Genomic DNA, 23,590 nt, shown 5'->3' with positions numbered 1-23,590 from the left:
CTCAAAGGTAAGGCCTGCGTGTCGCGGTCGGAGCAAGGCAGCCAGCTCGCTTCGATGCACTTTCACTGCTGTTGCCGTTAGCCTGTGCAATAAAGAGTCCGCTTATTTTCTTTCTTTAGTCACGCTCACAACTGAAGCATTTATTTCATGAAGCATTTATTTCATGAAGCGAATATGACTACCCAACCTCAGGAAGCGAACCCTCTTTCTGATCACCAAGCGGGAATCTTCTATGTATTCCCCTGAGTGCCACCTGCACCGGGAACCGAAGGCCCGGCCCACACCGCCAGCCGCCGCGGGCCTGCGCCCCGGGCCGGAACCAAAGCCTTGGGTGCGCGTTTCCGCCGGAGCTGGTCCGTTGCCGCCGCCGCTGCTAGGGAGGGCCGCAGCCATGGCCGACACCGCCGCGCCGCCTCCGCCCGCCCCTCCCGCTCCGGGGCTCCCGGCTGCCCCCGGCAGCAACCCGCTGTCCCGCAAGCTCAACAAGATCCTGGAGACTCGCCTGGACAACGACAAGGTGGGGCGGGCGGCGGCTGAGGCGAGGCGGGCCGGGACCGGGACCGGGACCGGGGCTGGGGCCTGCCGGGCGGGGAGCGCCCTGCGGGAAACGGGCCGGACGGGCCGTGCGGGGCTGGGGCCCTGGGAAGGGAGCCCTGCCGTCTCCCTCCGTCCCGCGGCCGACGTTCGCAGCGCGGAGTAAAGATAAAATTCCTTTTTGCTTCCCCGGCGACGTGCCGCGCTCCTGCTCGACCCCTTCAAATCGCAGGGAGGTTTGTACTGCTGAGCTCAGAGGGCACCTCGTAAGCTTTTTCTGATTTAAGCGTTTTCTAGCAGTGGATGGGTCGTGCTTTAACCGAATGTAACCTTAACCGATTAAAGCGATTCTAAAATAGTAGACGAAGCTGTGTGTTACAACGTTCAAGAAGAAGAAAGACTCAGCAATTATTTTAGTGATTTACCAGCTGATCTGGAGTGTGTTTAGGTAGGTTTTTTTCTCTAAAATCACGTAGTAGAGTTTGGGTTTTTTTCCCTAAGGCTGTGAACTTGGGATGGTTGCAGACTATGTAACCTGCTTCTTTGTAACTGTGTGGAAAGTTAAGGTCTTTTTTTATTTTCTAGGAAATGCTGGAAGCACTCAAGGCTCTCTCGGCCTTTTTTGTCGAAAACAGCTTGCGCACTCGAAGAAACTTGCGTGGAGACATTGAACGACGAAGTTTAGCCATAAATGAAGAATTTGTCCATATATTCAAGCAAGTTAAAGAGGTAGCGTTTTTGCAGAGTGACTAGCTATCTTGCAAGAGTACTGCTATGTAACGTTTAAAAAAAGAAAAAAGGATTAAGAGAGATTGTGACTTTCCGGGACAAATATACTTTTACAGTAAAATTGTTTCCTCATTTGTTTCATTTGATGAAAATCCTGCACAGAGGTGATGTTTCAAACAGATAAAAATACCAAGTGAATGCTCATCTTTAGAGGTGCGTTCCCTCCATTGATTAACAGGGAGCCTAGAGCAACTATGTTCCTTGTAACTTGGGCATCTCGTTTTGGTGGGATGAAGCTGGGCCTAGGCATGGCATTTCTGATTTAAAGCACAGTTACTGTTATTTGAAATTCTTTAGGAGCTTGAGAGTATAAATGAAGATGTGCAAGCGATGAGCAGCTGCTGTGAAGATATGTCCAGTCGTTTGAAGGTAATATTTAAATAGATGTTCTCTGTATATTTTTACTTTTGAGGTGTGACTACTTTCTTTTAAAAAGATAAATCATCGTTTTGGAGGATTAACAGCGACACTGAGTCATTTCCACTGTTTGCGTATTGTGTTACTTTAGGATATTAATATGTTTCTTTTTACTTACTTAGAAAATATATTGAGGAAATAATTTTCATTTCTTCCAAATTGCAATTCAGAATGCAGCAATGTACTTATTTTGGGAACAGCAGTGTGATACCCATTTGTATGTGAGTGGAGAGAAAATATTTTACTAGATTTGATGTGTGTGAGATGAAAGGGTTAATTACATTTGTGTATTTCCATTTAAAGTTTATGTGCCTTTCATGCTGACTACATCTGTTGAGTTATGTGTTCATATAAATAACTCAAGTATATGCATAAGAAAATATCTTGTAATCCAAAGAGGGAGATGAATCTAGTGTGCCATCTTCATTCTCTTGGTTTTGTTTCATAACATTGTCTCAAAATGCTGATCTGCAAGAAAACCAATTCTGTTTTGTATTAATCCTGAATCCATAATATTCTAGCGGGGGGGGAAGAAAAGTTGTGTTTTATAATGTATTACTAAATCTGTCTTGGGTTTAGTGTACAATATTCAATACAGCGATGAGTTTAAAAAGTTTATGGATGCTGAAGTGTAGATGTTTTGCCAAACCAAATCTGTTCTGAATATAGCACGTAAGTGAGAATCCTTCACTAAAATCCTGTGAAAACAGTTGCTTTTTCCCTTCCGAGTGTGTGTGTGTGGACTTTAGATGTCCCCCTAATTAGATGAATAGGTTTCATAGTCATTGTACATAATTTCTATAAGAATGCTTGTAGTTTGATGAACTTGTTGCAAGAAGTGTGAAAGTACAGTGTAGCCCACTGCAGTACTTAATTTTCAATTATGGAAGGCAGTGGGTAATGCACCTCGGAGGTCTTAGATCTCTTTGAACACTGTTAATGTGATGTATTCCCTAGTGTAGTTCAGGAACTGTTTGATTAAACTCTTAGGTGTGGAAATGAGCCAAATGTCCATGCAGATTTTTGCTCTTTTTTGTCTTTAGATCATGAAGTGTAACTATCATCTGTGATTTTCTCCCACCCCCCCTGCCCCGAGTAAAGCCACCCTGCAGTGATTTCTTTTTTTATTAAAGTCGGTAGGTAGTTTTGTTCTGTGCCACACACAAGGGTTCCTCTATAGCCCTGTAGAACTCTTAACTTGTCTCAATTCAAACCATGTTTTCTTTGCCTGTATGAGTGTAAAGTTAATAAGCCCATGAACTAGCACTCAGTGGTCGAATACTTTGGTATTTTATCTGGAATAGGACATGACGACTTGCAAGGACGTGCTCAAGCTGAATAAGAAGACAAAAATTAACTAAGAGTAGAGCAAATAGAAGATATAAAGAGGACTATCTATAGCATATAAGGCAGGAAAGTGTGCTAAAAGAGCAGAACAAACACGAGATATGAAAGGGCCTATATATTGATAAGCCAAAAAGCTTTTTACCTTTTTTATTTTGTAAGTTTATAATACCATCCAATCCAAATAATCGGGTACTGTCAGATCTGATTTCAGGACAGTGATTTGATAAATGCAGTGGCTGAAAGGGAGAGAAGGAGACAAGTGCTGGAATGGAATAAAGCCGGGTTGAAGGATAATGAAAGTTTAATTAGTATACTGAGGTAGGGAGGAAGAGAAAAATATTTCTATTTTGGATTTGCCAGAAACATCAAATATCAACTTTCTGATTTTTCTGGCATGTCTGACTCTTTTCTGCCAGTTACCTTGTTTAGGTTAGATGAAAGCTTTTTTGTTATGTACATACAATAATAACAGTATCTGGCATGTATTTGAATGCACGTAAATAAAAACTGGCTTTCTGATATATCTAGCTAGATCCAGAAAAACTGCTTTTCCTTCCTTTCTGCTGTCCTACTGTTAGCATTCTTCTTGGCAATTAGTACTTCTGTCCAGAAGGTACTGGAAAGGAAGCAAATTTCTTCTTTTTGGTTTATTAAAATCTGCAACTCTGAAGGAAGGAGGGGAAAAAAAAAAGTCTAAAAAAAGAATTAGTAGATTCCTATACTGAATAGTTCAGGTCTAGTCTTTTGTTGTAATAGTCTTTCTCTGTTAGGCTGAAGCATTGAAAATCAATATTATTAAAAAAAAGTTTAAAATACAAATACATTAAAAAAATCTATTATTATTTATATAAGAAAAAAATGCTTAAAGATATCTTAAATTATTTGGGAACTACTAAATGTTCAGTAAATTCTGTTGAGTTTTTATTAAATTTGCATGCTAGTCCATAAGTTTTGTTTACAAAACTTCAGCAGCTGGCACCTCAGCTGTCTATATTCATGGAACAGCTCAGGCTCCCTCTGATGACTGAGGTTGTACTTGAGTGATTGCAGTCCTACTTTCACCTTTCAAAGCGTTCCTGTACCACGACTGCTCTTCCATTGTAACTAATGTAGTGTGGCAGTGTGCATATATACTTGCATTGGACCTCTCAGGAGTTTCAAGACTGGCATCTTCATTTTGGCAAACGCTGTAATTTAGACCTACTACAGTCTTGACATTATTCACACAGAATATCTTTACAGCTGTTCCCACCTCTTCACTTGCAATATTATTCCATACTAATGCATTTTGATTTCAGGATTTTTTTTTTTTTTTTTTGTTTGTTTTTTTTTTTGTTGTTAAATCTTATTTTTCTGCCTAAATGATCACTGGTGGTATCCAGTGGGAAACCAACAATTCCGGATGTCTTTTATCTTCTTGCCAAGTGATAAGTTTCAGAACTCTTAACTTCAGTTGCAGCAATCCCTTTAGTCACGCAGCTGCTGTCTGTAGCAGAATTATTTCTGCATGGATTCCCTTGTGTTGTCACCACTGAACATTTAGGGCTGTGATGAACTTAAGTGCATTGCTCTTAGAATTACAGAATCATTTAGGTTGGAAAAGACCTTTAAGATCATTGAGTCCAACTGTAAACCTAGCACTGCCAAGTCCACCTCTAAACCATGTCCCTAAGTGCCACATCTACACGTCTTTTAAATACCTCCAGGGATGGTGACTCCACCACTTCCCTGGGCAGCCTGTTCCAGTGCTTGACAACCCTTTCGGTGAAGAAATTTTTCCTAATAATTTTTCTTGGTCCTTACAGCCCTGTAAGCTGCTTGGACTCTAGAGCTAAACTTGCTTAGACCAGCAGAGCTGTATGCATGTTGTCTAAAATGTCTGGATGGACACTGCTACTGGGCAGTTTAGCATCCAAAGGAATTTCTTTCATTTTTCATTTTGTAACAGAAAACAATTTACAGTCAATGGACAAACAAAATAATCAGAGCTGTTTCTAATATTTATAATAATGTCTTTGTATTAAATGTAAATTAAAAATCAACTGTGTGTGAATATAAATGTATATAAAGATGAAAATGTATATGGATAAGGTAGGTTATTTTTTCCTGCCTGAAAATAGGGAGAATAATGAATACTTATTTCAAGAAGGCCTTTTGTTTCAAAGAGTACACTCTTTAAACAGCTTATAGTCAGAAAGCTTCAAAAGTATTACGTATTTTAAAGGTTGTGTAATAACATTTGATATGTTTGTATTTTTCACATGCTTAACAATTCTAATTGTGTTCTAGGCAGCAAAGGAACAAACGCAGGACTTGATAGTAAAAACCACAAAACTCCAGGCAGAAAAGTATGTATACCACCTTATTTATTTCTTGAAGACATTTCCTTCTAGATCTGATTATGCCACTCTTATTTTTGAGTAATGACTTTTGGGTTTTTTGTATTTGTACTTTGTTTTTAACACTATCTGTGTTTGTAGCTCAATTGGAATAAAAATACTGAACTCAGTTTATTACTAGAGGGTACAATAAGGTAAGAACATTTGTTGGTGCTTGTTGCAATAAAAATTGGCCTTTTGGGGAAGAGAATCAGTTATAGTGGTACAGCATGCTGAATATGGATGTGCTTTACCTAATGTCAGCTGATAATCTAAGTTATACTGTTTTGTAACAGGTATGGACCTACTCAGTGTCTCATCGGTTTCACAGGCTTCTTGCTGTTTTTAATGCTTCATATCTAATGGAAATCACTCTCTTATTGAGGGACTGTATGTAGGAACAGAAAGTTGGATTATAACCTACTCTGCTGTATTTAACTGTGGAATACATAAGTGCCCTTTAATGAGCCTAACACAGACCACTTTTTCCCTTGGTTCTCCAACCTCTTGTGGAAGAAAAGATTTGTATTTTGCTCTTTTCAGTATTTTTATTCGTGGGAAGGGGATAATAGCCTATGACAGAATTAAGTAATCTTTATTGTTTCTATGTCTAGGGTATCTGGTTTTACAGCTTTAGGCTTTGTCAGTGTAGAAGAATGAATATCCTTGCTTTATGAGCTTTCTTCTGAAAATTATATACAGTTCACTGGAGATTAGGAATTATTATTTCCAGTGATAGGTTTCTAGTAGAAATTACAGCTTTGGATAGCTCTTGGTGCGCTTTCAAAACCAGTAGGTTCGTGTTGTGGACTTCACTAGGAAGTGGATTATGTCCTGTGAGAGTCTGAATCTGAAGTTAGAGTGTAATCTACATATTTTAAAAGTTGAATGTAGAATAACTGCATAAAATATAATGCTTGTTGATATATAATGAAGGATTTGGCAAAGTCACAGTTTAAGTGAGCAGGAGTCAAGTCTTAGAAAATTTGTTATTTTAAATACGAATATGTGACATAGTAGGACAGAGAAGTAGTCATATTTTTTGTAGTCTCAAGAAAAGGAAAGCTGCTTTGATTCCTTGTTCTGAAGCAGAATGGAAGATACCAAGACCAGTCTCAAGGGGTTCATGTCTAATTGGCCTTAAATTCCATTAAAGGAGATTATGTAGACTGTACATCAGTACTTCTAGAATATAGTCCTTACTTGCACAATAGTTTACTTAAAAGACTTTCTGCTAATTCCTTTAGGAGACAGAACATCCCCCTAGTGTGAGGAGGAAAAAAGGCTTAGGAAGTAGTCTGTCCTTCTAAGGGTCTCTGTGACCTCAGAGTGCAAATGTGGGAAAAAGTTCTCTTTGAAAGGCTGTTGTTTTAAGTATACCATGAAGTACCCACTAACAGAAGCCAAACAATACTTGTGATCTTACAGTATGATGGTTATGGAAGACTTATAGTGCCATTTATTAACAAAGTTAACTTTTTTCCTGGCTAAACTTAGGAAAAATTTTAAGCAAAAGCTACAGTGGGAAGGCTGTTTTGTTCTATTTGGGACATTCTAGTCATATTTTCTTTTGACTTATTACATGACTGTGTTCTGATGCATCACTTTGATTTACATCAGGCACGTGAAGAGGCATCTGCTACCAAATATAAGGGGTTTCTTGAAAAGCTGAAATCTTGCCTGCAGTCAGACAAAATACAGGTCTTGAATTGCTGATTCCTTCAACTTAACAGGTGACATTTCTTAGCCAACAAAGGAGTAAATGGTGAAACTGGGAGGGCATGGCTTCTCTGCCTTCTGAGGCTTGTCCGAAAACGCTGTCTGATTGAAATGCAGAGATGAAAGCTGGATCCATTAAAAAAAAAGCAATTGAAACAATGACTCTAAAGCAAGAACAGTCAGTCTAGAACAAGGCAGTAATTGCAGAGTGTAATCAATTTTTTAGAGTTCTTCCTATAAAAAGATGTCTCTCTTCTTATTATGAAACACAGGAGTTGTCTTCAGATTTCATCAGTCCCAAATTTCTATTTCTACTCTCTGTGGTCCTACCAGCTGTTTATTTTATGATAGGCTTTTCACAAGAAAACACAAGTTGGGTAGAAGTCTCTTGAAGTTTAGGATAATGGGAATTTGTATTTCAATAGCACTAATATAGTAGAATTTTCTGTGTAATTTTTTAATTTAACATCAAAATATTTTTTAAAAAACAAATTCCGTTTTATGTACCACAGTATTTGTGAGTTAAGTTCTTAAATCAATGCTGAGTAATGGTATGTTTTTAAACATTACCCTGAAAAATAAAATTAGTTATGTTCTTCCTTTTCACATTAGTTATGTTCTTTGTTTTCACAATGATAGTTACTGAACATTTTGAAATAGCAGAGATAATACATTGTGTCATTTTGCTGAACCAGTTGTTTACACTGTTCTTAAGGAAAGTTTTTTTGACTGCCCATCTCACTGAGTACTTCATTAAGTCCTCATCTGTTTTCAGCATTTTTAACCATTTTTAAAAAATAAGTTCAGGAATACTGATTTGCAGTAAATGATTTGCTGTGCTAGCTATTAGTCAGAAAAAATGGTCTTCTATTATGCTTAGCATTTATCTGATTTTCTTTAGCTGACCATGTTTTCATAGGAGGAAAATGTTGTGATTTGATTCAATGTTCTAAAACTCAGGGGAGACAGTAAACTTCCAGATGCATTTCATGCATTTACGGTAATTAGGGATTTAGTTTTTTTAAAAATATTTAATTTTTTATTTGAAATTTTAGGGAAAATGGGCTGCTGCCTTCACTCAGTATGATGAAGATAGAAGGTCACTTAGGCAAATAATTGAGTTTGTATTTCACAGCTTTTTTATTTACTTCCCTTCATTTTCTAAGAATGCATGTTAGCTCTGGCTTTGATCAAAGATGTCTAGTTGTCTTTCTGCAATAGTCTTAAGGCTGTTTTCAGTAAATGACAGGTGGAACCTTTGGCTTGGGTAAACCCTCTTCATGCCTGGTCAGTTCTCGTGGAAACTAAATTTTGTAAAAGTGTTATAATTAGTATCAAGTTTAAGCAAATTGCAATTAAAAGAACAGAATGTTCACTTCAAAACCAGAGAAAGAAAAGTCAATAGCCAAAGTCTTTTTTATTGGAGTTGTAACTTTATTCCCCTGGCTATACAAAGCAAATAAAGGAAAGATTGACATAGCAAGTGAACTGTTTTCTTAGATTGCAACATTTTTTGACCTTGCAAATGTAAAAATCTCTTCAGAAATTTTTTCCTATGTGGCATTTGAACCTGTGTAGTGTTTTGGGGTTTTTTTTGTTTGTTTGTTTGTTTTTTAATCAAGAACGGCATGATAGCAGTGAAGAATAGTTTCCTGAAGAGGTAGAGTGGCCACAGGAACTTGAGTATGAAGATGAACATTTTAAGTAAGAATGCTTGTTTATGCTTTCATCCTTGCATGTTTTCTTTCTCTTCTGCAGTACTTGCAAAGGAATGACTGTCTCAGTGGTTCTGTGTGGGTGCTGGGTTTCTTACACTAAGTAGTTTTTGCATTGTATTATCACCTATATAATTAGATGTAGTTCAAGATGATTTTCAATTTCCTAAGCTTTTTACCTGAACTCTTTGTTGGTCATCCTGGTCTCTCAAATTTGTGGTTTGAAGGTATAGTGGTCCACCTGCAGTATCCTGTTGGTAGTCCTGATGAGCTATTTGGGACTTCCTGTGTTGGTAAAATGTGTGATTTAAGACACTTGGTTAAATAGTTGGGGTGGAAAATGAGATGTTCGTCTCATTTGAGTTAAAACTTCTGCATTCTCAGGTTGTTGCTTTGCAGCATTGTTTTTCTTGCAACTTAGTTTCTGAGCTTTAGTCCTGATTTGGCATAAATGCGATAACAGATTAAGAAAGTAATCTTCCATTAATACAATTGCATTTTTTTATTGTGAATATGTCAGAGGTGGTGCATTTCTTTGGTCAATTAGGTTGCTTGTTTTGATTTTATTTTCTCTGTAAAGACAAGTTAAAATTACTGTACATTAGAAGCAGAAAACTTTTCCTTCACATTATTTAAATTATGGAATCTGCTTAACATAGGAACTAGGGTTTTTTTTTTCCTCCTCTGTTTGAAACTTATCACAACCTAATAGAACCATGTAGTGTGAAATAAAGTAGTCCAAACCATTCAACCCATCTCTCTATAACATAAGGTTAATTTATTGCTGTTCAGTAATGTAGAGTCTTGAATATAATGTTAGTTTTAATGTATTTCATAACAAACTTTGATAACAGAAAAACTGAGGTAGTTAATTTAGACAATTTCTGTGAATTGTTAAAAATCCACTTCTACTTCAGTATCTTCACTAGATTTCTATACATTTTCTTGAGCAAACTAATATTGCTTTCAGGTTGCATTAGGCTTTTTATGTATAGTAATGAGGCGATTAGTTTGTTTTCAAACAACATCTGCTGCTTTTGAAAAGATGTGGGTTTGTTTATTACCATTGCTAACAGGCTGACAGAAAAAGGATCTTGCTCCTTGAAGTGAGATTTTAATAAAAGCTTTCTGTCACTTGTTGGTTCTCTTGTACCTGAGTTTAGTTCTTTTTTTTCTTCGTGTGAAGCAGAAAACCTACTTGCAATACTAACCTACTTCACCTTACATTGGGAACAAGTGTCCTGGAGTTCAGTAGTTTCCAAACCAGAGAAATAACAGTTCAGTTCCAAAACACTATGCAGAATGCCAGAAGCCTGGCTCCATAGTAGTTCTACCAGTCACTTACCGGTAAGGTATTGTGCAAGATTGTTTTGAGGTTAGCCACAAATGACGGTTATGGATCTAACAACTGAAGAAAGACACCAGAAGGCAATAGTTACAATATTAATTTTTATAAAATTAAATAAGAGCTGCTATGTGAGTGTATGTATATGCTCAGGGAGATACCAGAAAATAAGCCTACAGAAATAAAAAATTGGTGAGAGTCAGAAGTAGTTTTCTGGGAGTAAAGACCACCATACTCTGAAAACTGTATAGAAGAATGGGAATGGAAATGGCTTGGACAGAAATTTTTTGCGTCAGGCTAAAGTTTCAGAGCTTTCGTTGAGATCGTGCACTTGAACACATTTACACATTATCCTGTTTTTCTACCTTCTATTAATTGTGTTCTTAAACAGAGCAAAATGTGTGTTTTGATGTCAGAGTCTTTATTAGTTATGTTGATTCTGGAAGTCAGTTTCTGCAGCACTAGGATTGTTTCACTTTTTAAAAATACAGTTAAATATGATTCCCAAATATATTTTGGAATGCAGCAGTGTGTACTTCAATTTATTTTAGTTGAATTTAAATAAAGAGCAAGTCTGAATGTAAATTCAACAAACGCAGTTCTTGGAGTTCAGTGAATGATTTGACTGTCACCTTTGCGCTCAATACAAGGTCAAAAGTCTTAGGAGAAATGTTTCTTAGTGAACATCTGCTGCTTCAGTAGTGCTACACTACAGATCTCATGCTTGTCTCTTCGCAGTGCTTTTTTCCTTTTCTTTTTTAAGAAGTATCTCTTTTGTCATAGTTAATTTGGAAATGATGCAGGAAGTTCAGCAGTATTTGTAGCAGGTTAGAGAGGTTTGCGTTCATCAGCGTATGCTGAGAAAAGTAGTGATATGGTGGTTTGCACTGATGAGATGTATTTCATGTCTTGACCTTTTGAAACGCGTAATTACATTTATTCCTGTGAATATGCTTCATGAGAAAAAGCAGTGATTGCCCAAACTGAATTATAATTTCATGTGGGGGAGGGTGAAGGCTTGAAATTCTGAGGCTGATTTTCTTTCCTGATTTGTACCAAAGTAAAGCATAGGTAGCAGGGCACACAGGCATCAAAACAGCTAAAATGGATCTGAAGGGGAAAAAAAAGCCTCATTTGTCACATTCTAGCCATGACCAGCAGAGAAAGTGCAAAGCCTTATTTCCTGCCAGCTTTTCTACTTGGCAACCATGTACTCTGTTGAGGCTTGAAGTACTCTTGATCAATATGAAATGAGGCATGGTCTTATAGGTCAAGAAACATTCATCAGAAGTGCAGAATTGGTTACATGGTACCATTCCTGACTGATGTTTGTCTAAGCTGCTCTTAGAAGAAAAGCCCAGGAACAGAGTGCCAGCCCGTGGTCTTCCCTGGAAATTGATTTTGCTTCTTTATTGTTTTCCTACTACCTGATTTAGTTCTCCTTTTGCTGCTGGTTAAGCTAATTTGTTCTGATTTTATTCCAGGTGGATGTAGAGAACAGTGTGTTATTTTCATGCCTTTGGCAACATTTTTTAATTTGATGGCAAATTTGAAGCTAGACCAGGCAGGCCCCTTTCAAATGCCTTTATATCAGGTTGTATAAAAGATATGCTGAAGATATCAGTCTGTTTGGTATGACAGTATCAACTAGCTCACCTCTACAAGATGGAAAATAATCTATTCACTGGAAATACACTCCTTCACAAGTTAGAAACCATGTGTCTTAACCATTGCTAAACACTGATTTGCCTGGTAAGTATATATATCATGATTGCTGTGAAGTTTTGCCTGTGAAAATGGCTTATCCAGACTATTCTGTAGATACGTACCAATGATGTTTATAGGAAGCCTGATCAGTATGTAAGTAGAAAATTATTCAATTCTGTGAATTTATTTACAGCATATAAGCTTTTTTAGTCTAGTGTTTAGTAATCTGTTTGGCAAGATTTGAATCATTTCCGTGCAGTTAGTATCCTCTGTTGCTTAAATTTTGATTTAGCCTTTTTGATTTTTACATATTTTTAGAGCAGAATGTATTATGTGGCAGGGCTGCAGCATTGCAGGCTAGCTGTGTTTAGGTAGGGATTACAGATAAGAGAAACCTTCTAAGTTCAAGTCTGCTCTCCTCCTGCCAGCTATCATTTGCATGATGACTTTCATAAACTCGTCAACTGTTCAGCATATAACTAGTGAATTATTTTTGCATTTTGTACATGTTGCTGTTCTTGGAACACTTACCTCAAAAGCTTGTTCTTTCCAGTAATAGCCTTTCCCTAATTTCCAATCTAATTCTTTGATATAAATCGTCTGTTTTTTCATCTTGTCCTTTATCTTAAGAGCTTCCTTCATCTCCTCTCATAAATTAGGTTCTCCATTCCCATGGTCATCCTGCTGGCTCTGGTCTAATGGGAGGCTGTTGTTCTTGAACACAGATGATCAGGATTGTGATCTGTTTTCCAGATGACGTCTCAGTAAAGTCTTCTGTAATATTACTGCTCTTTTCCTGTACCCTGGGAACGTTAGGCAATTCACCATGATTCTCTGTGCCTCCTATTTTTAATTAAGGAGAAAATTTCATAATTTTATTCTGTGATGGAATTGGTCACTGAATACCTTCTCACAGTATTTCAATTCTCCTTTAATAAAGGATGTGTTTGACAGACAAAATGTAGAATAAAATCATTTGTTTTCAGCATTTACAACTGCATTTTTGCACCTGGTACTTATTCTTAAGAATGGTTTTCTAACACTTATTTATGTGTAGATGTTTTGTTATGTGGTCTTGTATATTTGCCTTCCACAAAAACCATCACAGAAAAAGAATTTTTCCAGCTGCTGCTGAAAAGCATTTATACATGTCTGTTAAAGATGGTTGTTATTTCTTTATGAGTTAGAAATACTCTATCTTTTTGAGGCTTTAAAAATGTGTTGAATCCTCGTACCACAAATTGAAAGTGATTTCAGAATGTGCTGCTATGACTCGTCCTAGGTAAAGGAAGCTAGCAGATTTTTATGCTCTATTTGGTGGCAAGATAAAATTAAACTTTGGAAAAGCCTGTTTCTCCTCCACCTCATTTTTTGAGCTGTCTAGGTGATAATCCTGACAAACAGCGTGCATTTGTATTTGGCTCAAGGGAAGAGTGCATGAAGTGCATAGTTTTCCCAGCCTTTTGAGTTCTCTTGCAAAAGAATTCTGTCTCCCTGGTAACGATTAAAACTGGGGAAATTGCTCTTTGTTGGAGTCCCGTTCGCCGCCCAAGCTCCAAAGTCTACCAGTGCTTGGCACTTCCCCCTTTGCATCCATGCAGTGTTCCCATGATCTGTTAGTTTTGTTCTTTTATGCAGGGATAACTTTAGTAAAAGAAAAAACCCAACTTTGGTATAACAGCACAGTGGGGCTTTTCCTCTGCTGTACTGCACTTGCTTAGAACACAATTTGGAAATTATTATGTTTACAGAAAGGCCAATGGGTCTTGAAATGTCCAAAAGTCTGCACAGGTACCGACTGCTGTGGGTTATATATAGGATGGCCTTACTCTAGTTTTTGTTGTTACCTGCATTGTGTTTTGCATAGCACTCATCACAGTGAAATAACTGTAGCAAACTTGAGTGATATTTTAATCCATTTCTCTGCTTTAATTAGATCAATTAAATTCTAGTTAAATATCTGTTAGCTTATGTCTGAGGAAATATATATATATATATATGTATAAAAAATTAAATATCTGTGCGAATGTACTGGTCCCATTAATACTGTGTACTGCCAGGTAGAAGTCAAGGGTACATAGCACTTAAATGTTTTGCTCCTGATCCATCATCTAGGATGTAGGATCTCTTTCTCATGCAGATTGGTAACCAAGGCAACTTTCATAGCCTGCATAAGCAGAGGTGGCTAACCTGGGTTCTGAAAATGAGTAGCTTGTTGAAATCCCATGTCCTCTGTAAAAAGCCCAAAAGAAATAGTGTATCAAAATTCAGACACATGCTTTTAGGTTTAGGACAGATGTTTCTCACCACTTCTGAATCACTGTCTTGAGAAAGATAGATGAAACATTGCTGCCACCTTGAGGTTGTTATCTTGTGTTTACATCGTGAAACTTTTGACTTGCCAGTATGCTAGAGTTTAATATATTGACTCTGTTTTATAAAAGTTAATTATTGGGGGGGTGCGGACTGGCTCAGCAGTTATGGCAGGTGTTAGCCAAAGATGCAGCCAGGGATGGGAATGGCTTTAAAGCATGATGTTTGATTGAACCTTGTTCTCTATAGCAGCAAAAAAGCAATGGAGGGAGGACTGTGCAGAGTGAGGACTTGCAGGCAGAGAAAGATTGATCTTCTGCCATGCTTCGTTTTTGTAACCCCAGGAGTGAAGGGGCACAGAATTCCATCGCGGACCAACGAGTTTGCTGTTTGTACAGTTCCTGACTCTGGTCCTTATTCTTTGAAAGTCTGCAACCCTAATTCTAACAAATCTGCAAAGCAAACTGAAAAAACTGTTACGCCTGGTATATTGTACTTCTTAAAATCAGACTTCCCCCTGCCCCCAGTTTGGTGAAAGGATATATTCAAAAAATGTGAGGAACAGGAGATAATAGTAAATGGGGATCTTCTGTAAGAGCACTTTAAAGTTTATGCACTCAGGAGATACACAGGTTCAAAGAACAGAAAAGTTTCTCAACATCTCATCTGCTCCTGTTTTTATGGGAGATCTTGTTTCAGTTGAAACCAAAGAAGGTCTTGCATTTACTTTCTGTAGTCTCCCTCCTACCTTCCTTCTTTTTCCTAAAGGGAGAGATAATCCAGTGTAAGTGTTTTCAGCTTTGTGGTTTTATATTAAATTGAGAGAGATTTCCATCACAAGAGGAGAGACTCTGAGCAACTATTAAATAAAGTTAATTCACTAAATTACATTGTCTGTTGTTTCAACCAAATCCGATGATGGTGATGTTGACGGATTAGACTTCCTCAGCACAATGGCATGAAACAGGAATGTGCTGTTGAAAGCACCATGATTGGGTGAAATTTTAAGTGTTCTTGCCTGGTACTCAATTTGAGTAGCTATGTCATATGCCTCTAGGTTTTTTGGGGGGGTTGAGAGGGGAGGGTCCTAATATTTTTTATTATTGTTATTTGTTGTAACTGAGTATTGAAATGACCTCTTTTTATACCCCAGAAGAGTTCTGAAGTGTAGTTTTCATGAGCAGTTTTATAGCAGCAGTGAACTAAGTAGTTATTGCCCCCTTGCCTCTGGCAGCTCACGGTGCTGTTCTGTACAGAACTTAGTACCCCACGGTCCCCTAATACAGGCCTGTGGTAAACTGAATTAGAAAATACATATAACCTCCACCCCCAAAAACCCCAACCCCAAAACTTCTCTTTTTTTCCTGACAGATTTGTTCCTGTCTGATTCACTACATGATAGTGTAAACAACAGTTCGGGCACAGTGGGAAGGGCAGTGCAGGGCAGGGACAAGCAGGGATGGCTGAGGCAGCCTAAGCAACATGTCTTGGGCATTGTTGCAGTGGTGGAATACATTACTACAGAGCAGACCTGATTCATCTTTCATCCGTGCTGTGAGAATGATGTAGCTATCATCAGAAGATCTCTCACAAGCCTAATATTTAATTAAAAATACTCTTTTGTTAGTATCCTCCTGTCTGTTAATTCTTGTATGTTTTGTAGACAGCTTCTCTTGGTATTTTTTCCTCTGTCTCTAGCTGAAGTTACATCATGACTTCCTCTCTTCAGATTTTATTGCCTTAACTTCCTGCTGAAAATGTACTGAATGTGTTCAAAATGATATTCTTCCATTCTCCTTCCACTATATTGAGGTCTACCACACTTTCTGTGTCAGAAAAGCGTATCGGGGGGCTGGAAACAGTGCCAGGTTTGTTTAAGTTTGAAGATGGTCTTGGATGTCTTCACCCCCATATGAGAGATTTAGACAAAGTTATTTAAAGAGAGAAGATGGGGCAACTTCGATCCCTTCAGACCCATTACCTCACATGTCTCTCTCTGCCCCCAGAGTCTTTTGGTACTTTCCGTTCTCTCCTAAATCTCTCTCTCCCCATGCCCCGTTCCTTGTGCTAGAAAACTGACTCCACCTCCTTGCCAAACCATCATGATGCTTCTCAATCTCTTTCCTCTCTTCCAAATACCTTTCCTTTTTTCCCGTACCTGCATTTTCTTGTTTCCAAACTGTGTATGCACTCTTGAGCCCTCCCTTTTTAGACTTCTTCCCTGTTCTTCCTCACTTGCAGTGAGGTACCATTGGATTGCTTGGAAAGTGCCACAATTTTTTATGGATGCATCTGCTGTCATTGCCTGTTTAGTTAGCCAAAATAATCCTCCATCACTCTTGTTCCTTCTCTGAGAAACATTCAGCTTCATGGAGACCCTGAATTTGCAATTGTGGAGTTTGCTTAGAGAAAATTAAATAGACAGATTGATTGTAACCATTGCAAAACTGTCAGTGTAAAGGCAAAATAGCCACATCTGCGTAGGACCCTGCTGAAACCTGACTTACCAGTTAAAGATGTGGTATTAAAGCATGTGAGTTTTTGGTTTTTCTTTTTGGTTAGGTGTCTTCTGTGTAACTTAGAAGTACTGGGTTGCTTTCCCCTTTGATTTTCATAAATTTTACTGTTAAAACACTGCTGGATTTTATATTCCCCTCCTTCTCACTGTTCAGTATGCTAGAGCACTGACAATTGCAAAAACATTTAATCTGATCTCTAAAATAGAGTTTGCAGAACTGCAGGATGGGAAGGTCATCCATGTCTACAGAAGGGAAACCAGTTTTCTGTGCTGCTTCAGCTGAATGAAGTCTAGACACTAGCTGGATAGTAGAGAAGGGGTAAATAAGTAAAAGCCTATTTTTCAAGCTTTGATCTTGCAAGGAAATTTGATTATCGCAGTCAGTATTAGAAGTGTGCTTGCCTGTCTTACCTATAAAAACAATGTATTTATCTTCCAATAATTACATTGGAAGCTGAAATGGTCTTAAAGTAACTGAGCCTTATTCTTCTACAAATAACTAATTAGTGTCTTCTCAATGTTCTGAAAAAGTAGTCTTTATTTCCTGGAATGCTGCGTGCTCAAACCACGGTTTGAGCAAATTTTCTGTTGCTACAGGAATTCCAGTCACTTCCTGTGGAAGAGAACGATACTTGTTTGGGTCCTTCTGTGATTGTAAGGTGTGTGACAAAATGTGCAAAAAGATGCTGCCCACGAGATGGCGTTTGCATATAACATCCCTGCTGTGTTTATATCAGGGAGGGTAATCAAGAGAATTAACCATTACATTTTGATTGCTTGTGAGATTAGTAAATTTGTATCCCAACTGTATGTTGTTTAAGAAGAAATGGATCTGTTCTACAGAAAAGTAGATTACCTAATGATAATTTTCTCATTTTGGGTGCTACAGCTTTTTGTCTCTCTGAAAACATGAGATGAAAGCCCATTCTTTCCCTGATGAATTTGAAAGGAAATAACTGCAAGCATTACAACTGTACAAGCACAAAGTATCTGGATTAGATAACTTGTGATACAAATGCTAAAGGAATATTTTTTAAAGAACTTAATAGTTTTCAAATGTGCTAACTTACCTTTATATTGTCTTTATTCAGTAATCTATGTAAGCTTAACAGAAAATTCTATGTGGAGGTGCAACTCAAGTGTTTGATGACAAGAATGTACTATTAGAATTTAATAACACCTATTTCTAATGCTAATTATTTATTTCCAAAAGTATGAATATGCAAAATAAATCTGAGATAAACATAAAAAGGTAATGTCCTCTTCACTTTGTTTTATTACAGTCAGAGACTAGAAATGAAAGCACAAGTTGCAGACGCGTTCATAGCAAAATTCCAACTGACGCCAGATGAAATGAACGTCCTTCGAGGCACAAAAGATGAGCCAATTACTGAGGTAGCTCAATGAACATTAAAGGCTTCGCCCTGAAGTAAAATGTAGAAGCATCCTAGCTGAACTGTACATGAGATCTTATTACCCGTTTGTAATTTAATTTTTTATGGAGGAATGTACATTTTAACAAAATGGTGAATTGCTGAGGAGTTCAAAATGTGTGATGAAAGATTCAAGTAATAGAAAGAAAATCAACATTAAATTCTGGTTTGTGTAATGAGTTTAAGGGACAAATGAGCTATCGTGTGGTTCTACGCTTCAAAAAGACCTTTATGAAGTCTGAACTTTCAGTAAAGGTATTTTAAAACTTCATCACACTCAAATAAAGCAAATGAGAAATTTGGAGCACTTCAGTAATAGGTAATACTACCTCTGCATGTGTGTGTGCATTTTGCATATGCATGTATGTAGGTATTCAGTGATTTGAAACAATATAAGCTGAGACTTTCCTTCATTATCATTTGGTTGATGAAGATATTAGGTGCTGATTCACTTTTAGCCACCTTCCAAAACAAGTTTTTGAATATGTTTGTGGTTTGAATAAGAAGGCACATTGTTCTGCAGTAAAAGCAAACTGAATAATGAGAGAATTGAGTACACTTAGTAGATTTTTATTATTGTAGTTGCATAGAAACCTTCACTTAAATGTAGACTACCTGCTGAGACATACTATCTCATTTCCACAGGCATCCTGTTTGCAGTTAAAGCGTTATTAAAGACATGGAGCAGATAACCATAAACACTGCTAATGAAAGCATAAATGGAATGTGTTAAATGATTGTGCACTTGAGTAATTGCTGTATGCATTTGTACCAACTATTACCATGAAAGAACATTCAGGTTTCTAAAAAGCACATGTTGCAGGGAACAATGACAGCAGCGCTGTGCTATTTATTCAGTGCTTGGTTTCCACCAGAATGAGGATTAGTCCTTTTGATACTTTGATCTGTATAAAAAATGTGCAGAAGTAACTGATACATAATCATAGTTGTGCTAATGAAATGGCAGACTTCAGTAAAATCATGTGTGTGCTTTTCTCCTATGATGGAATCAACCAGTATGCTTAAAGCATTTTTAGGCAGGCTTCTGTTTTGGCAATTTTTTAATGTTTTTTTTTTCCTGAAGGAAGAGTGATTTGGGTTTTTATAAACATGATCTTCAACACAGCTGATGCAAGGCAGTAGGTTAAATCAGTGTCCTACTTCACTTAGAGTATGTATATTTTTATGTGACTTGAGCCAGAATGAAACTCTACTTTCTGGAGACAAACTGTGTTCAAGTCACAAAAGATGTAACAGTTACATCTGAATTAGCTAGTCTCTTCCATGTTGTTTGAAAGATGACTTCATAGTAAGAGGTGTTTGAAAATGTTAGTGGATTTCCACTTGCTCTCTGGAACAGTAACAAAATAACCTTTTTGGCCATATGTCCATGTCTTGAGGTTTTTTTTTCTTTGCTCCTGCTGCTGCTGTGTTATACAGGGAGGAAAGATTGTCCTGGAAAACCTTGGTCTAATCTACTGCAAATGTTTGATTTGTCTTAGAAATCATTACCATGCATAGTAATGTCCTCAACATCTCCCCAAAGTGTCAACTAATAAATGTAAAATACACACATGCTGCATAAAAGACAGGTTAAAAACACATCTTTGCTGCTATTAATTTTTTTTTTCTTTGTGTGGAAGAAAGGTGTGATGCAATGGGAGAGAAGATACTCCTAAGGGTCTTAAGGTGGAATGAAAGGTGGTGGAGGGGGGCTTGTATTTTAAAAGCAGCACTTGCAACACACACCTGCAAGGAATAAGAATATGGAATTGAAATGGGGAGTATAGAGTGCTAGAGATTTGAATGAGAAGTTACTGCTTTTAAACAGTGCTCTTCTTTTTTTTTTTTTTTCTTTTTTTAATTGATTTAGGATTTTTTCAAGGCTTTGGGAAGAGTAAAGCAAATTCACGATGATGTCAAGATTCTCCTCCGGACAAATCAGCAAAGGGCAGGGTGAGTGCTACTGAAATGAGTGTGAGATAACCATTTACTAGTTAAAAGCAGAAGTTACAGCAAGGTCTCATTCTTTACTTCATATGACTATACAGGAGAGAGTATTTCACAAAAAAAGGAAGAATAGTAACATTTTAAAATTTTCGTAATTTTAATAATGGTGTGTTTTGTTTGATTTGTACATGCCTTTGCTAGTACTATCTAAAATAGTATTTGCAAATAAAATCTTTTTGTCTTGTAGCTTGGAAATTATGGAACAGATGGCTTTACTGCAAGAGACCTCTTACGAGCGACTTTACAGATGGACTCAAAGTAGGACTAAGAATGTTTTTATGTTTATGAATATTATTATGATGATTCCTTTAATTCCTTGATGTGGATTGAACTCAGCAAAAATGCTTTCCAAGATTAATTAACAAGGCTTTGGCTTTCCTTCTTACTGAAAGATTTGTTGTGAACCAAATAGTTAATTGGTGATTCTCTCCTTTTTTGACCAATCTCATCTCTGTTTGTAAAAGTGTATTATTTATTTGTATTTTTAGATGGTTTTCCACAGAGAACAACAACTACAGTTTGGTAGTCTAAGCAAATTGTTAAATGTATTGCATTTCATTTTCTTGCAGGTTACAGGGAAGTTGTTGGTTTTGACCATTTGGTAGTAAGATGTAGTTTAGTGGGAGGAGTGGCTTATTGCCTTTAAAAAAGAAAAAAACCCACAACCTTATTTCATCAGGATGCTCTTTTGAATGATAGTAGGCGATTATTTTTTTTGGATATGTACTCTGGACCCAAGTGTCAGTTTTCAATGTAACACCTTGGTAGTGTAAAATGTAGATGTTTTTTTATTACTTCTCTCTTCTCCTAAGACACTGAGAGGAAGATTTGTGAAAAAAAGCTGGTGCAATGCAATATTATACTTGTTAGCTGTTCTTCAGCGGATGCTGAAACCTCAGATAATGGTTGCGGTTTCACCCTAATGAAAATTCATAATTTTTATGCCAATGTTTGATTAGTTTATATGATTTCCACATTCTTGCATGGAATATACAAGATTATATAGTTAATGTGATTAAAGTAAAAAAAACTGAAAACAAACAACAAAACACACCCACAGCTTGCTTAAATACTTGCTCCCTTTTTTCTTAATAGTTTACCTGGAATGTGATAAACTGTTGTAAAGGAGCCTGACAGAATTCTGATGGTTGGATGACTTGACATTTGTATGTGGGCTCAAATAGATACTAAGCTTCCTTTAATTTTTTTTTATTGTTGAAATTTGTGATGGACATCCATTTTACAGTGAAGTACTGCTTATGGGGGAATTTAATTACATAAACTAGGCCAGGTAGCATATTCTGAAGGCTTCAATTCAAAATCAAAAACTTTGAGTTTTCAACTCATTTTCTGGTTTGACAGCTTGTTATAAAAGGTATTACAGTGTAAAGAATGGGCTTTTTTCTGTGTTGATATTTTATAGATGAATGCAGGACTTTGACACAAGAATCATGTGACATTTCTCCAGTTCTCGCTCAAGCTATGGAAGCCTTACAAGATAGACCTGTCCTGTATAAGTAAGTAAATGTTCGTGATTAACAGAAATGAGTATTTCCAACCTAGGCAATTTAAAGATGGGCATGAATTATAGTGCCAAAGATGGTGGCAATTTAGTCCTGTGTCAGATTTTATAAAAATAAAAATATAAAAAAATCATATTTCAACTTCTTTAAATTTCAGAAGTCTTTTTGACATAATTATGGTACAGTAAACATCATTGGACTTTTTCCAACGTACTGGTCTCTAATTAATTAAAGTAAAATGTCAGACTATTTAATCTAAATGAATTGTGAATTTCTTCTGCTCTCATTGTAGGGTTCTTCTGAAGAAAAAAATGCTGTCCAAAGCATGTGATTGTCTCATTTAAATTCCCAAAGTAAAAAATTGATGAAGGCTAATTAGCTTTTACTGAAGGGCTTCTGGTAGTAAGAATGTCTTGCATTATGAGTTGTACAGTAATCTATTAAAAACAGTCTACTACATATGGGCCTCTAAAGCGTAGGGGTACTTTTTTATATATATATTTACATATATATAACATATACTACTGTTTAGTTCTTGTTCAGAATTTGCTGAAGGGACTTAATGTAAATGAAATGGTAGTTAGTAGATACAACTTAACCACGAGGTGGCACTGTAAGAACTGTTTTTATTGGGGTGACCCTACCTGAAGAGGTGGTACTTACGCTTCTTTGCTTTTTAGGTTTTTTTTTTTTTAAACATGCATTTGTCACATTTTGCAACTATTGCAAATTACTTTCAGCCACAGGCATCCAGGACAGCAGAGTGCTAAGCAGTCTTTCAAAGGCTAGCGTTGTCTTTAAGAGTGTCAAATGTGTAGGTGTGCACAGACCCCAATGGTGTAGGTGTGTGATATTGTAAATCTCCATTGAGCTCTTAACAGGGAAAATGCACAGTGCAAGCGGACCTTAAAAGTTCTGTCAGTATGACGGAGAGTGCACATCTCGACATGCTCAGTCAGTTCTGCTAGTTAATGTGAGGGAGAGGTGGTGTCCCTCGGCCTCCCAGCTTTTGCATGTGGTGCATTGCAGTGCACTGGGCCATAGCTGGGGGTTGCAGAGTGTTTTCTTGCATTCTGTCCTCCAGGCCCTCTTTCACAGCTGCAAAGGATCAGTCACAACCGTGTTCACAACATTTTATAAGATTCTTTATAGTTATAGTTTATATTTTCTGTAATAAATATTTTGTTAAATTATGTTACTTTCAAACTTCATAAAACTATTGTTTTGCTTTTTTAACATTTATGACGACCCCCCCCCCCCCCCCCCGTGCTCCTTCTCTATAAATCCACAGCTGGCCACTTTATAATGAATCTGCAAAAGAGACTGTATTTTTCTTCTGACACCTCTCTCACAAACAGCATTACTAGTATTACCAAAGGTAGAACTTCATAGATAGGACTTTTCTTCTGCCAAAAAGGCAAAAATAAACATTACTGTAGAAGATGCAGTCATATGTCTCTCATCATAGATTATCATGCTTAACTACTTGCTACAGCAGCATTGTCAAAGTTGCAGTACTGATGCTTTGCGTTTTAAATCTCAAGATTTAGTTTATTCCCTTCCAAAAATTTTTTTACATCTTTAGGACAGAAACTGCTGAGTTTAAAATGTAAAAATTACATCACAGAAGAAAATAATTTTAAATCGTTGTTGGTTTTATACATATAAGCACTGTTGTGTGGACTAAACACTTTTCCTCCAAATCACTGTCCTTGCATCTGATAAAGATTGTGATTTGATTGGGGGAGAGTGAGTAAGATGGAGAAGGGCAGGAGTTTAGAAACAAAACTACAAATTCTTGTTTTCTTATATTGACTTACGTCTTGTTATCTTAAGGTGGCA

At 37.1% G+C, this 23,590-nt stretch overlaps 1 protein-coding gene across 3 annotated transcripts in view; it reads left to right on the top strand.

Annotated features, from left to right (window-relative positions):
• The first annotated feature begins 176 nt into the window (after positions 1 to 176).
• Positions 177 to 23,590, top strand: part of COG6 (component of oligomeric golgi complex 6) — a 64,749-nt gene continuing 41,335 nt past the window's right edge. The window contains exons 1-8 of one of the 3 annotated variants that reach the window (XM_041128634.1): positions 177 to 517; positions 1,120 to 1,263; positions 1,621 to 1,692; positions 5,377 to 5,435; positions 18,066 to 18,177; positions 20,089 to 20,171; positions 20,413 to 20,483; positions 21,649 to 21,742. In XM_041128634.1, coding sequence (XP_040984568.1) covers positions 233 to 517; positions 1,120 to 1,263; positions 1,621 to 1,692; positions 5,377 to 5,435; positions 18,066 to 18,177; positions 20,089 to 20,171; positions 20,413 to 20,483; positions 21,649 to 21,742 — 920 coding nt within the window. In that variant the 5' untranslated portion in view covers positions 177 to 232. Of the gene's footprint in view, positions 518 to 741; positions 983 to 1,119; positions 1,264 to 1,620; positions 1,693 to 5,376; positions 5,436 to 18,065; positions 18,178 to 20,088; positions 20,172 to 20,412; positions 20,484 to 21,648; positions 21,743 to 23,590 lie in introns of those variants that run through there. The other 2 variants (XM_030036290.1, XM_041128635.1) reach the window with 2 other exon arrangements.

Source organism: Aquila chrysaetos, chromosome 14 (assembly GCF_900496995.4).
Source record: "Aquila chrysaetos chrysaetos chromosome 14, bAquChr1.4, whole genome shotgun sequence".
Classification (NCBI taxonomy): Eukaryota; Metazoa; Chordata; class Aves; order Accipitriformes; family Accipitridae; genus Aquila; species Aquila chrysaetos.
This window is presented reverse-complemented; position numbering and strand designations above follow the sequence as displayed.